The sequence below is a fragment of the Ctenopharyngodon idella genome, chromosome 18, assembly GCF_019924925.1.
Source record: "Ctenopharyngodon idella isolate HZGC_01 chromosome 18, HZGC01, whole genome shotgun sequence".
NCBI classification, from domain to species: domain Eukaryota; kingdom Metazoa; phylum Chordata; class Actinopteri; order Cypriniformes; family Xenocyprididae; genus Ctenopharyngodon; species Ctenopharyngodon idella.
The window spans coordinates 32409775-32424436 of record NC_067237.1 but is presented as its reverse complement, the minus strand read 5'-3'; the positions used below and the strand labels follow the sequence as shown (position 1 = coordinate 32424436).

At 34.8% G+C, this 14662-nt stretch overlaps 1 protein-coding gene across 1 annotated transcript in view; it reads right to left on the bottom strand.

Annotated features, from left to right (window-relative positions):
* relt (RELT TNF receptor) overlaps window positions 1–14662 on the bottom strand; it is a 39890-nt gene continuing 25228 nt past the window's right edge. Inside the window, exons 7-11 of the mRNA XM_051870739.1 lie at window positions 13224–13304; window positions 13064–13142; window positions 10899–11135; window positions 8647–8818; window positions 1–6040 (exon numbers count right to left, since the gene is read on the bottom strand). Of these exons, the coding sequence (XP_051726699.1) occupies window positions 6029–6040; window positions 8647–8818; window positions 10899–11135; window positions 13064–13142; window positions 13224–13304 (581 nt within the window). The 3' untranslated portion in view covers window positions 1–6028. The remainder of the gene's footprint in view (window positions 6041–8646; window positions 8819–10898; window positions 11136–13063; window positions 13143–13223; window positions 13305–14662) is intronic.

The following is a 14662-nucleotide window of genomic DNA, read 5'->3' as shown; positions in this document are numbered from 1 at the left end:
TACTGCAGTAAAGTTCTTTATTTCAAAAGTATAAATATCAAGAAAAAACAACATTATTATTTGAATGATAATAAATAAAAGCAACAACAATACAGAGCTAAGTTTTCCCCTTACCTTGTCATTCTAGTTCATCTTTGCAAACTGCAATGTAAGGTGTAACAGCAGTTTATGTCTCTAGCTCTAACTATGATGTATTCAAGAAATGATTGCAAACAAACACATGTATATTGTAAAAAAAATCCACTTTATATAAAATGTGCATGTAAATGTCAGTAACAAAACTGTGATGCTATACCCTTGAGTAGCCTTGCCTGTCACTACTTCTTCTAAATTACAAATGAAACGAATTAAATAAATACAATGGAAGAATGAAATGATAAAAAACTGAGTAATATTCCATAATATTTTTTCCAATTACCTCAGGAAATTGTGATGAAAATTCCAATGAGGACATGCATTTCACAATCAAGGTCTTTGACTCATTCAGCTTTAAATGCAACAGCTCTTGTAGCTTCTTGTTTCTCTGTAAGAGTAAGGTCTTGATATGGAGGTTTCGTTCACACCACACCGCAACATGACTGATGTTTTCCAGTACAAATATCTAAACATTCTTGAATTAAGAAATTTACTTGGGAAGCAGAATGACTTAAAGGGATACTTATAAGGGCTGCTTATACAGTAGAAAGGTGATTACCTGACTTGAGAAAACAGAGAAAACAGGCTGTTGTCTTTTGCCAAATAGGTAGGAAAATGTTGCCGTCCAAGGCCACTCTCACCAGTCTGCTATAGATATGCTAACCAGAGTCAAATACCGCTTTGCTTTAGTTGAAATACTTCTTAGCAAACTATTAGCCACAATGTTGTCGACTTAAAAGCAAGAATTCAAGAAGTAAACATTTATCAGGAGTGAGTTACTTTTGGTTTTCACGAAAGCCCTGGAGTTGTCAAAGTTTTAACTAACAAATGTGAATTTCTCTCTCAAGGTAACACAGAGAACGAGTAAACATTGTTAATTTACATATACTACCGACATTGTAACAATACAAAGCAGGTTGAAAATCGTGAAGTTACACTTTAAGATATTGGCCTGGTTTCACAGACAGGGTTTAGACTAAGCCAGGATTAGGTCTTAGTTCAATTAGGATATTTAAGTAGCATTTATAAACATACCCGACAAAAAAACATTACTGGTGTGCATCTTGAGACAAAACAATGGCACTGACATTTTAAGATGTGTCAGTACAAGTTGCTTTCAGTTAAAAAAGCTCAAACATGCATTTTAGTCCAGGACTAGCTTAAGCCTTGTCTGTGAAACCGGGGCAATGTATCAAAATTAGGTGAGTTTATGTTTAAACAAGAAAACTATCTGCCATTGGGGCCAGAAAAATAAACTTAATTCAAAGGTAAAAACAAGATTATTTTTCTTACCCCATTGACAAATATTTTTTCTTGTTTTGAATATAAAATCACTTAATTTTGATCCCTTTTTTCTTAAAAAACAGTGCTTAATATCTTATGTCTTGTATCATGTATCTTGATTTAAGGATTTTTAGATATTTGTAATGGAAAACAAGACTAAAATACTAAGTGAGGAAATGATTTTTTGGCTTTTTAAATATCAGACACTCATGACCTACTCTGGCATGTTCATAATAACATTTGCAAATTTCATAATATCATTTAATATATTTTGTCATTAGACTTCTGGTTGTAAATCTAAGCTTCTAATGACACTGTTTGAGACATCAATATATATTAACATAACGTAATATTTCTGTTTAGATATCAGAACTGAAAACATCAGATTCCTTTTTTTCTTCAGATTTGATCCACATTTAGTTGCGGTGTGAACATTAACCAGACTGATGAGTGAGAGGAAACTTTCATGATAGATCTCGGCTGGCCGCAATGTTTTGTGGTTAATAATGCCCACTTCAGTTTCCCCAAATGTGGTATCTGATGGAACCGCTCTGATGACTAAGTCATGGTTTGAAATGTGAGAGGAATCTGGAAAGAGATCTGGTTTAGCCTCACAGATTGAAATACAACAGCACAATGAACCACATACACACTGCAGCTAAATTCGGTTGTTAATTCACCTTTTAGTGCTTAATCCTGTTCTGTACACAGTAATTTACGGGAGTAACTGCATTTTAGAACCGAATAAAGTGAAACAGTCGGGTCCATGATAGGGAAATTGATTATTAACGATAACTTATAAAACTTTAAAGACAGCCTTACTGTGAGCGACAAGGTTGTAGTATTTGCTTCTGTTGAAGCCGTTAGCCCACATTATGTCAATTCCGTTTTAAAATAATTGTGTTTAACAGCAGAAATTGTAGTGAAAAACTATACTACCCATGATGCTGTACAGAAAATCGCACCAAAGGCGAAAAAAGCAAAAATCGGAAAAAGCAAAATGCGCCAAAAGAGCTCTTTAGTTCTGCCCACTCCTATGAAGCCATGAAGCACTACAAATGACATAACTGAGTCAATCTCCCTATGCTCTCAAAATATGTAAATATATATATAGTTCACCCAAAAGTCATTTACTTACCCTCAAGTTGTTCTAAACCAACGCTATCTCACGACCAATTCGTATGTATTTTACGAGGTGGCTAATTCGTATGAATTCGTACGACCTCACTTGAATGAATTCATACGATTTGTCTAAACCCCAATGACAGGGTTTAGACAAATTAGCATAAAACGTATGAATTCGTACGAGTGAGTTTGTACGAATTAGCCACCTCATAAAATTGCCTTGAGATTGGGTTGTCTAAACCTGTATGAGTTTCTTTCTTTTGTTGAACACACACAAAAAAACATACTTTGAAGAATGTGGGTAACCAAACAGTTCCTGGTGCCCATTGACTCCCATAATACACATATATTTATATATAAAAATACTATGGAAGTCAATGGGGACCAAAAACGGTCTGGTAAACATTCTTCAAAATATCTTCTTTCGTGTTCAACAGAAGACAGAAACTCATACAGGTTTAGAACAACTTGAGGGTGAATAAATGATGACAGATTTTTTATTTTTGGGTGAACTATTCCTTTAAGTACAGTCTTGGGTCCCACTTTATATTAGGTGGCCTTAACTACTATGTACTTACATCAAAAAATAAGTACAATGTACTTATTGGGTTCATATTGAATTGCAAAACACTTTTGCTGCTATTGAGGTGGGATACGGGTAAGGTTAGGGAAAGCTTTGGTGGTATGGGTAGGGTTAAGGGTAGGGGAAAGGTGTAAGGGATGGGTCAACAGTGTAATTATAAATGTAATTACAGAAATTAATTACAGATGTAATTACATGCAGGTGTTTTTAAAATATAAGTAGAATGTAAAAACATGTATGTACACAATAAGTGCACTGTATCAAATGATTAATTTAAATGTAAGTACATAGTAGTTAAGGCCACTTAAAGGGATAGTTCACCCAAAAATGAAAATTCTGTCATTATTTACTCACCCTCAGGTTGTTCCAAACTTGTACACATTTTTTTGTTATGTTGAACACAAAGAAAGATGTTTTAAAGAATGTGGGAAACTGAACAGTTCTGGGGCACCACTGACTTCCATAGTATTTTTTTTTTCCTACTATGGAAGTCAATGGTGCCCCAAAGCGGCCTGATTACAAACTTTCTTCAGAATATCTTCCTTTGTGTTCAACAGAACAAAGAAATTTTTACAGGTTTGGAACAACTTGAGGGTGAGTAAATGATGACATAATTTTCATTTTTGGGTGAACTATCCCTTTAGTATAAAGTGGGACCCAGTCTTGTTGTACCTTTTTTGTACTCTTGTTGTACCTTTTTTGTCTGATTTTCAAATACTTTTTTTGGCTTCAAATCAAAGTTTGTAATGTTATTATTCATTTCGTAGCTGCTTGGCTAAAAAATCCCTTTGGGAAAAATTAATGAAAAAAATACTTCCGGAACCAGCGCCGCTGGAAAAGTGGACGAGCACTGTTGAACTGTATTACTCCCCGAAAATTCAGGTAATGACAAACACATTTAATAACGTCATAAATTTGATCGTTTTATGAGCCAAGCCCAAACAACAAGCCCAAAACCGCTCATAATCAGTGGAGAAGTAGATTTCTGAGCATAAACAAAACACAAGGTCTCTGTGGACAGTTATTTGGTTAAAATTGCAGAACATCATTATTGTAATATTGTAACATTACAGTCAAAATACAGCTCACACATGTACATGTCCAAGATGTCTGTTAAAGAGTGCTTAATTTGGAAAACATCTGTTGTGTAAAAACATCTTTAAAAAGGTAGCTTTACATACATTCTAAATAATAAACATCTTAAAGACATTTTCTAAATGTCTATTACATCTGACAGGAAATGTATGACGCCAGAACATTGCTATGGTTACCATGGTGTCAAACATTGCAATTTCGGGAGCGAGTCGTGTTCAGTACACACGCAGAATGAGAATTTAAGGGAACTCGTTCCCGAATTTAAAATGCGGTTGTCACTCCTGAAACTTTACAGTCTGTATGTGGCCGAAAATCCCATACGTTTGATAAAGCGAGCAATCTGAAATGCATAAAGTTCAGCACTAACACTATCTATAACTGTTATATAGCAAAGAACAAGACAGCTAGTCTGAGGCACTACAAATGTTCTTTGAGATGATAATACTTTCAAAAGGAGCAATAAATCTATTTTAGCTTAACTTAGGGCAAGATTTCTCAGCTGTCTGTCCTCAGATTTGCGTGCTATATTGTATTTCTTGTTTTTTTTTCTTTTCTTTTTTTTAGAGAAAAACTTTTTAAAAGCTGTTCAATCAAGCTGACGAGCTGAAGGTTGTGGTGAAAAAGAGCCTTTTTGAATCTGGGTTTGCCAATATATGAAATATTACATTCTTCTGTCATGGTCAAAAGGTTGTGAACACCTGAAAAATGTCATTTTTAAGCAATATTGCTGTTAGTATTTCTATGCCACTGACATAAGCCTTTTTTAAATTATGAAACAATTAGTCACTTAATTCTTTATCTTTACAGAAATAAAAATATAAACCAAAAAAATGTAGCCCAAAAAGTATTTGGACATTTTTAATCATCCTTAAAAATGTCTGAATGTCACTGCATGAGATGACAAAATCATCACAAACCAAGCAGCATTTATTTGAATGAAAGACATTAGTACACTTATCAAGCATATCAATTGACAAAAATAAGTGAAATGATAAAACAATAGATCTAAAGAGTGTTTGTTGTTAGTGGAACATGCTTATAGTTAATTTGATGAACTCTCTCATCTAATATAATGACATTCACACATTAATGATTTTGGTCTGCTGTATATCAGTTGTGTAGTTTAAACATCACATAAAGCACATTCACTCCATTAGCAAATATTTTAAGTTGGTGAATTAGTGTAAACCATCTTTGCTTAAGTAAATAAATAATTTTGTATACGTAAATCCTGTACTATTGTTTGAATATACTTATTTTTATTAAACAATATAAGAAATTGACAGTTGTATGCATGTTTTTGCTTGAATTATTATTAATAAAAAAACAAGGTGTTTGCAAACTTTTGACCATGACTGTATATATGCAACTTAAAATTTTAAATACTAAAAGACAAAACTACAGTAACAAAAAGAACAAAAACAGAAAATGAAATAGTAAATCAAACTAGTTTCTCATAATACTTCTTAACTGGAGAGACTGTCTCTCTGGTGTCTCATTGTTTTTGATTGTGCGACAAGTCAATCTGCAGCAGAGGCTGCACTTAAGACATCTTTAGTGTCTTTTGAGTAAATGCCCTTCGGTCTCCTATGATCTGCTAGCAGAGACAGAGCTTATTTTATTTTAATAAAATAGTTCTATGACTTATGCAATAAATACGAATGTTTTCTAAGGTCTTGAATTCAAGGCTCCTCAAGGTGGTGAATACTGACATCACCGCCACATATCTGCCCTGATCGGTCGCCTAAGGATGATGTCATCCGCATAAGGGTCGCGTCCTGTCAGTGGATGTCCTTCTCCAACCTTTCATATGTTCATCTGAAAAAGAGGGAGAGAGAAGTGGTGAGAGATTAGTAACATGAAATAAAGGATAGCCTGACTTTATATTTGTCAAAAGAAAATCATTTGTTGGTTCACAAACGCAAACACTTTTCCAGCCACCAGAGGGCAGTAGACAATATCATTTTATCCTGATTGACTCGGCATGACCTGAACAAGTGGAAAAACTTACTCCAGCTCTGACAGGAAAAGGAAAGAGGGTGAGCGGAGGACAGCTGAAAACCAAAACGGATTCTCATATTTGTCACTGTATTAATCTATGAAGCACCAAACAAACGCAGTTAACCCTCTATGGACCACATTATGAGTTATGATGTGTTTTATATATATATATACAGTCAAACCAAAATTTATTCAGACACCTTTAGCATTTTATTCAACATTACAGTTTCACTATAGTTCACAATAGTTAAAAAAAAAAATGGTAATAAAATATGACAAGATCTCAGAGTTAAACCGTCAGAAAAAAATAATCTTAATTATATCAGATAACACATAAGCAAAACATGGTCAGATCAAAGTGTCTGAATAATTTTTGGTTCCAAATTTTTATACATTTTACTGGTAGTCCACTGTATGAAGAATTTTTGGGTATAATATGTCACAGTTTACTTTATTTTGCTATCCTTACTTACATAAATGAACTATAGCGTCCTGCACCCACTAGTAAAAATATATAAAATATTATATCTAGTGTCTGAATAATTTTTGGTTTGACTGTATATATATACACGTGTGTGTGTGTGTGTGTGTGTGTATATATATATATATATATATATATATATATATATAATTGTATATTTTATTTATTCATTAATAAATATTAAATAAATGGACAAAAATAAAAATACTTTATAATTTAAGTTTATATTCATGCCTTTTTTTCTATTTCTACATAACAAAACATATAAATACTGATATAAATAATCATGTACACTACCATACAATTTTTTTTTTTTTTGGAAATAAATTATAATTAACACTGAGAGAATGCATTCAGTCAATCATATGTAACAGAAAAGACAACGTTACAAAAGATTTCTACATTTCTAAATTGAACTGTAATAATATTTTACAATATTAATGTTTTGTTTGTACTGTATTTTGTATCAAATAAATGCAGCCTTAGTGAGCAGAAGAGACTTCTTTTATAAATATTTAAATAATCTTACCAACCCAAACTTTTGAAAAGAGGTTTGATTATCAGTACTACAATTGAGACCACGTTATGCACTATATATTTATTGCCTATTATTATATAGCTCTGTGGAATACTTGATTCTCATTGGTCAATCGCACCATACGGCGGTATGTTAAGGTGCGTTTACGCCATGTTGTAATTACAGTAACGATTCTGAACTGTAAAAACTTTTCACGTGCTTGTTGAGCTTGTAATTACAACGTGCAAACTCGTAATTTTCTGAGAGCTACGACTTGTACCGTGTGGCCACTGTACCACCTGACCATTACAGATTTAAGGTCTGAAGCGGCACTGCGTAGACACAGAGCAGACCGGTCGGTGTATGACATCAAAGTACCACAAGAGCGATTCGAATGCTAGCAACTGCTCTCTCCACGGAAGCTATGCGTTTAAAGAACCAATTACATATTTCAACTCAGATCAATATTTCATGTCTAATTATTTACTTATGTGGCAAGTAGCCGTGTAATAACCGGGATAATGTACATCCAGACAGTTGTTATCGCAGAATAAACCCCTTCAGGCTGATGCAAGACCCCTTCGGCTGGATGTACATAATCCTTTACTTACAACACTAGGTCATGGGACTGATTCCCAGGAATTGCATGAACTGATAAAATGTACACTTGCAAAGTCTACCAAATACATAAATGTAACTGAAATGTTCCATTATGACATATTACATGTGTTTTATTTATCCAAAGCACTTGAGTTTGTTGCATTTAAATACTTCAAACTATGCTAATATGTTGACCTTCAACAGTGTGTCTGTTCAAGCTTGTGGCCATCACATTAGAGAAAGTAAAACTAGGTTTAAATAAAACAGTACCCATGTAACTTTGTAAAAATGAAAAGTACAGTATTGTTCTGTGTGTCATTTATAAATACCAGAGGCCACAAAGGGTTGAATGCCAAGAGCAGCTGTAAGGACGAATTGTGAAGCCTTGAGGTATTTATGTAAATCCTAGGAGCTATTGATAGTCATTGTGAAGCCATTAGCCCACCGCCCCACAATACAAGATGCAATTCTTATGCAAGAGGGCAAATTGTTAGGTAACAAAAACTGACCTCCCCTCAATGCAGCTCCACTGCAGTTATTATTAAAAGATTGAGGTTGTCTACAGTGTTCTTCTCAGGATGTTCACTAACCCGGTCAGCTGTGACTAAAGAAATAAGTGTTTCCCATTCATGTACAGATGACAAATACACCAGACTTCCTGGGAGGATTTTTATGCATGGCTTTAGAGAATGAATGCCAAGACCATAATGAGAGAGAAGAGGAAGAGGAAACTACAATTTAAAAACAAACTGAGCCAAAAGGACTATTATTAAAACACAAACACGTTTGGAGGAATATTCCTGTTCCGCATGTTTAGTCACTCACCTCCTGCCTGCACTTTGAGGAGGAGGAATTAGAGGAACAGGACACGCCCAGCAGTGAGCGCTCTTCCGCCAGCTCGGTGTGGCCGCTGTCCATGGAGTCGGTATCGCTCGATTCCGGTTGGGTCACTTCCTTGGATGCTGACTTCATTTCTGGGATCTGAGCAACTTGGAACCTGCCATTCACACATGGGTGACACAGCGGTTAGTGTGTCATAATTGATTTGTCACTGTGAGCATAACTGGGTGTGTACGTGAGAATGAGACGTGAATTACCATCCCAAACCAACACAACTAATTCATTCAATCATTATGATTTATAGGTCTGCTCCAAAACTTAGAGAGCTATCTGCTGCCTTCATAGGCTGCAACCTTCTAAGGCAGCATATTAAGTGAAATGGAACCGCATAAGTTAATAACTGCTAAGGTAATATCTCAGTATTCTAATAATAAACACAACAAATACACAATACACATCAATATTGGGTGAAATAGTTTTTTTTTATTAGATCACCCTATTTTTTGCCAATATTGTCCCTTACTTGGCTATATTGGATGAATATTTTCAATTATAAAACGGTTAGTTCCTGTCCTTGATTTTGATTGGTCAATAGCTGTGTTTTATTCACAATAAAACACTGCTATGACTGCTTCACCCAACGGTTCTGTGCATCACTACACAACACCCTTAGCAACCACTCTTAGCAACGTAAACTGTATGTTCTTAATTTATATTGTTCATTGAAGCTTACTGTATTATGTAAAAGTGAGAAAAAGATAGAGTGAGTGAGTTTATTACCTGCATTCAGATTTAGCATTTTCCTTCAGGTCAGTCCTATGTTCATAATAAAAAAATCTGTTTAAATGTCCGATGTATTATCCTGTCCTTTTAACAGTTAAGGGGTTTTCCCGTGACTGACAGTGCTAGTCAAAGTATTTGTCAGTTGTGTCTTGTTCCGTGTTCACAACAATTCAGTCTTTTCAATGTAAAAGTCTTCGCTACTGACTGACACACTCATAAAGACAGTCTTTGCCGCCGTCTAATGGTGTAATAATGTAACTTCTGTTGCTGTTCACGGTCAGGGACTATTTTTTCCGGCGGAAGGAAGGCTTTAGTGAAAGTTTACTTCATGAAAGTTGCATTGATGCATATTTTTGGCTTTAATATTTGTATTGTGTGGTAACCATTTTATAAAAGCAATAAGGTACTTGAGGCTAGTGCTTTATCGTGAATAAGTCACGGCTAAAGGGGTTGCAGGCACTCCGCTTCACGGCGTGCCTAACAACGCCCTTCAGCCGTGACTTATTCACGACACAGTACAGCCTCTTGTACCTTATTGCTTACTTTTAGCTAATTTCTAAACATTCTGGGATTCAGTTGTTATTGTTCACTAAAACAATTAGAAATGATTTTTGGTATAAAATAAAATACAAATATTAGATTAAAACTAAAATCAAAAGTGTTGCAGATTCATTCTTGCTTCGTTGCTGAATGAATCAGCTGTTTGAATGAATTAGTTGAATGAATGACTGAATGACTCATTCATTAAGACAGTGACTTGCTGCCACCTACTGGCGGCTTTGGTTTCATTTTTAGAGTATCATTTTATTTTTCATTAATTTTCACGTCACCTCTGAGCTGCATTAAACAGTCTGTGTAAATATACATAAATGCCACTTCAGATGCTGCTTCTGAAAAAAAAAGATGTTATGGCCACATATAGCCTCAAATTCTTAATTTCTAAAGCTACTATTTTGCGTTGTCTATTCAATGCTTTTCTCCTCTAACACAATAATGACTTAAGTGTGAAACAGGAAGTCGTCCCCCCCCCCCCCCCCCCCCCCCCCCAAAACTAATAAAACTGACAAAAGCACATAAAAATGACTAAAACAAAGTAATATTAATCTGAACCGAAAATAAAGCTAATTCAAAATATGAACAAATACTATAATATATATAAACAATACTAAAATAACACTGCTGGGATTACCTTATTTGTGAAACACATATGCAATAGATTTTGGTCAAAACAAGTTATCTTAATTTTTTGGGAAATGTTTTGTCAGTCTTCACACAGGAAGTCTAAAAGCGTTCACTAGGTGTTGGAACAGAGCTTCTGTATGTTTATTATCAAAAAAGAAAGCTAAAAACAGATGTCTCATGTTTCGATTGCAACAACAAATTTGGGATTAAATTAAGGCCTTTCTTCTCAGAATTCACATAATTATATATTTTACTTCCTATTTTTTTCTCACCTTCCTACAGACAGGATGGTGACCTCTGGCGTCTTGACCACGTTAGTAGGGCTCTTGTGCGTATCGGCGGGCAGCGCCAGGGCGGGCAGCAGCAGCTCGGGCCATTTCTTCTGACTGCAGCGGGAACAGCAGAGCCCGGAGCGTGTGGCCAGCCCGTTTATAGTGTGCAAATGATGCTGGTGGGTACACAGCCGGGGCAACGAACGGAACTGGGAGAAATGAGGAAGAGCCGGAAACCTGACAGAGAAACAGACAGAGAGAAAGACTTACAAACTGGTATCAGAATTGTGTATATATTTTACAAAAAAAAAACATTCTCAAATTTCTGGACAATGTACAATGGACTGGGAAACACTACAAGCCAAATTCAAGCTTGTGATCACCTCAATATACTCAATATGTTGCTTCTAAGCAACACCCTAGCAACCACATACTGTAGCAATGGCCGAAAACTACTCAGAACACATTAGCGACCATAAAGCAAAGTCCTAGCATCATGGCAGTGAGTTTTCTATAGGCAAGCTCTAAAAAGTGTTTATTAACGCTTTGGCAGTGTAAAAACTTTCATCATACCAAGTAATGAAGCTTGATTCTTGGCATACAGAAAGAGGCATACTATTCAAGCAGTTCTTAATTCTTACAATTCTAGCAGTTCATAAGTCTTAAAGTACAAACTAATTTATTCAAGCCTTCTCTGGACACACACTGAAAGCACACAAACCAAATACATTCATGGAGTCTTGATAAGTACCCGCCCCCCTTCCATAGTTCCATTGTGATGATGTCAGAGTCCCCTGAGCTCGTGACAGCTGTATAATACTGCGCTCTTGGCTTGCAGAAAAGGGCCTGGAATTAAAGGATCTCTTGAACTAAGCAGTCGGGACATGGAGTCATTTCAGCCGGCACTGATGATGACAGCACACTGGATCTCTGAGAGGTCACTGTACAACTGTGACGTCAAAGAGGTGAATAATTATGACTGAAATCTGATTGGCTGGGGTTGGTAAATGTCAACAATTATATGCACAACTGTCTATATATACAATAAAGACCAAAATAAGACATTTTTTAAATCTCCTAATCATTTTTAAGCAACCTTTACCTCGCTGTGACGATGCTACAGTCGGAAAAAAAACAAGCACTTACTTCTTAATGATTTATATGCTTGTCAGTGCTGCAAACCAGGTGCAAACTAATTAACATAGGCACAATCTCTCCTTCAGCTCTTCTGACACTACATTGATTCTTCATTAATGAGTTTACAAGAATGAGCTGATTCTTTATCTGAGCTAACAGAAATCTGCTTCCTGTTTCACAATTGGGAATTCCTCTCAGAACTCCAGTCCACAAGTGACCATTAATACAATTCATTACAGCTGGAGATGATTCATGCAAAAATCCAAGAGTGAACTGTGATTATCTCATACTACCAATGTTGAAAACAGTTGTGCTGCTTCATTTTTTTGTGGAAACCGTGATACTTTTTTTTTTTTCTCTCCAGGATTCTTTGTTGAGAAAAACAGAATAGATATAGAAAGGAATAGAAATCTTTTGTAACATTATTATTGTCTTTCTTGTCACTTTTGATCCTTTTGAATGGAAAAAAGTATTAATTTCTTTAAAAAAAAAAATCTAATCCCAAACTTTTGAATGGTAGTGTACATGTTTCATAGTTTAAAACCTTGTAATTATCTCACAAAATGGAATTGTGAGAATCGTCTGGCTCTTCAAAGACATAAAAACCATATACTCAACAAAACATTAGTCATGACTTGACCTTACCATCAAAAGTTTATCTAGGATGCCTAAAGCTTTTTATTCTTTTCCAGAACTCTCTTTGGTGAAACATATAGGGGATATTCCTTGCAAAAATATGAGGAACTAAACCACAATAAGTCTTTGTTTTTGTTATAGGTGAAGTTTCACAGAGACTGACTCATTTATGATGCTGTGTTGACATGACCTACACTGTGTATCACTATTAAACAGCTTAAAAATCCCATTGTTATAGGGACAAAAATATCTTGTGTAATAAAAAAACACACACTTATTTTGCACTTTCTCAGTTTTAATTTCATTTTGGACTCTGCATGCTCTATGTGAGTTTTCAAAAGTGATTTTTGACATCAGTGTAGATGTGTACGTTTGCATGTGTGTGTTCTTACTTGATGGATGAGCTCTTGTTGAGGGCCATCTGTTTATCCTCATATTCCTGCAGAAGTTCTTCCAGAGCAGCAGCGTTTTCTGTAACACACACATTGAGATGGAATAAGACTCACAGTGTGATGTAAGGGTGAGTTAAATGTGTCGAGAAACATTACACACCTTTCTTCTCCGTGATGAGCCGCACCAGAATGCTTATGGTGTCTTCATTGGGGTCATCAACGATGTATGGACAAGGGTTTCCTGAGGTGAGAGACAGAGCAAAGTTTAGAGTTGAACACGTTCTGCTATTTTTCATATCAGGGTCTTTTATTTAGAAGCCAAAAAAAAAAAAAAAGAAAAAAAGGGGCATAAGTGGGTGAATTTCATGAATGCCACAGTCCAATTTCACCCCAGATTCCAAAATATCATATTGTTAATTAACCAATTTTATTTTGGAAAAAACAAACAAAACAATTAAGCATATTTTTATAGATTTATTTGCTTGTTTCTCTCATAACTGTGATATAGTAATAAAAATTATTTAGCACAAACAATGTTTTTTTTTCCTTTTTATTAAAATGAGCATAAATTAAAATTAAGTACAACAAATACTGCATAAATATTTTACAATTTAAATATTCTTCACAGCAGTGTTGTTATTGTTAACTATAGCTAAAACTATTTAAAAAATTTGGTAATTGAAATAAAAATTGAAATATATATATAAAAATATTAGATAAAAAAAACTTGAATGAAAATGAGAAATATTGCCTTGGCAACTAACTGACATAAATAAGTACTAAAAATACTAAAACTGAAATAAAAATAAATTTAAATAAATCTAAAAAAACAAAAACAAATGTCAAAAGCACATAAAATCACTAAAATTTAAAATAAAATTAAAAAGAAAACTAAAAATATAAAAATAAAAGCTGATTCCAAATATTGATAAATACTATAATATTATATAAATAATACTAAAACAACACTGCTTTACAGTATTGATAATCTGGGGGAATATGTGCTTCAAAAACCTTAAAGTTCTTAAAAACAGCCTTCATTTTTTTTGTATGCAAAATATTTTGCTGAGATGGTGACATGCACTTGACCGGTTTTGTGAGATTCACAGTGAACAAATATTACTTTAAGCTCAAGCATTATTTAAAACTCTTCTGTGGGTGTGTATGTGGATTGTCATCCCCGTCATTAAGTGCTATTTTTAAAAGAGTTTAACAGCTCAGGGAAGCTGCTGTGCTCCGTCCTCATTAGCCACATCCACATTAGTATAGAAACATACCAATTCAACATGAGTCACTGAAGACACAGAAGGATTCATATCAAAACAACAATGTCGTCATACCAATGCTAAACTCTGCAAATTCCATCTCTATTGTGAATCTACTGGATACAGAAGGCTCACTGTGCAGTTAACAGTGGTCTCTATGGTAACAGGCTATATCCCAGAGTTCCACAGTGAGGCAGCTGGGGACGTTGAGAAGAGCTCACTCAGCACTCTGCTATATTCACCCAGAATAACCGTCAGCACTGCAGCGCGGCTTTATTATTCTGATCAACCAAAGACACTTTGTTAGAGTCATATTCATGCACATCTACTGAAG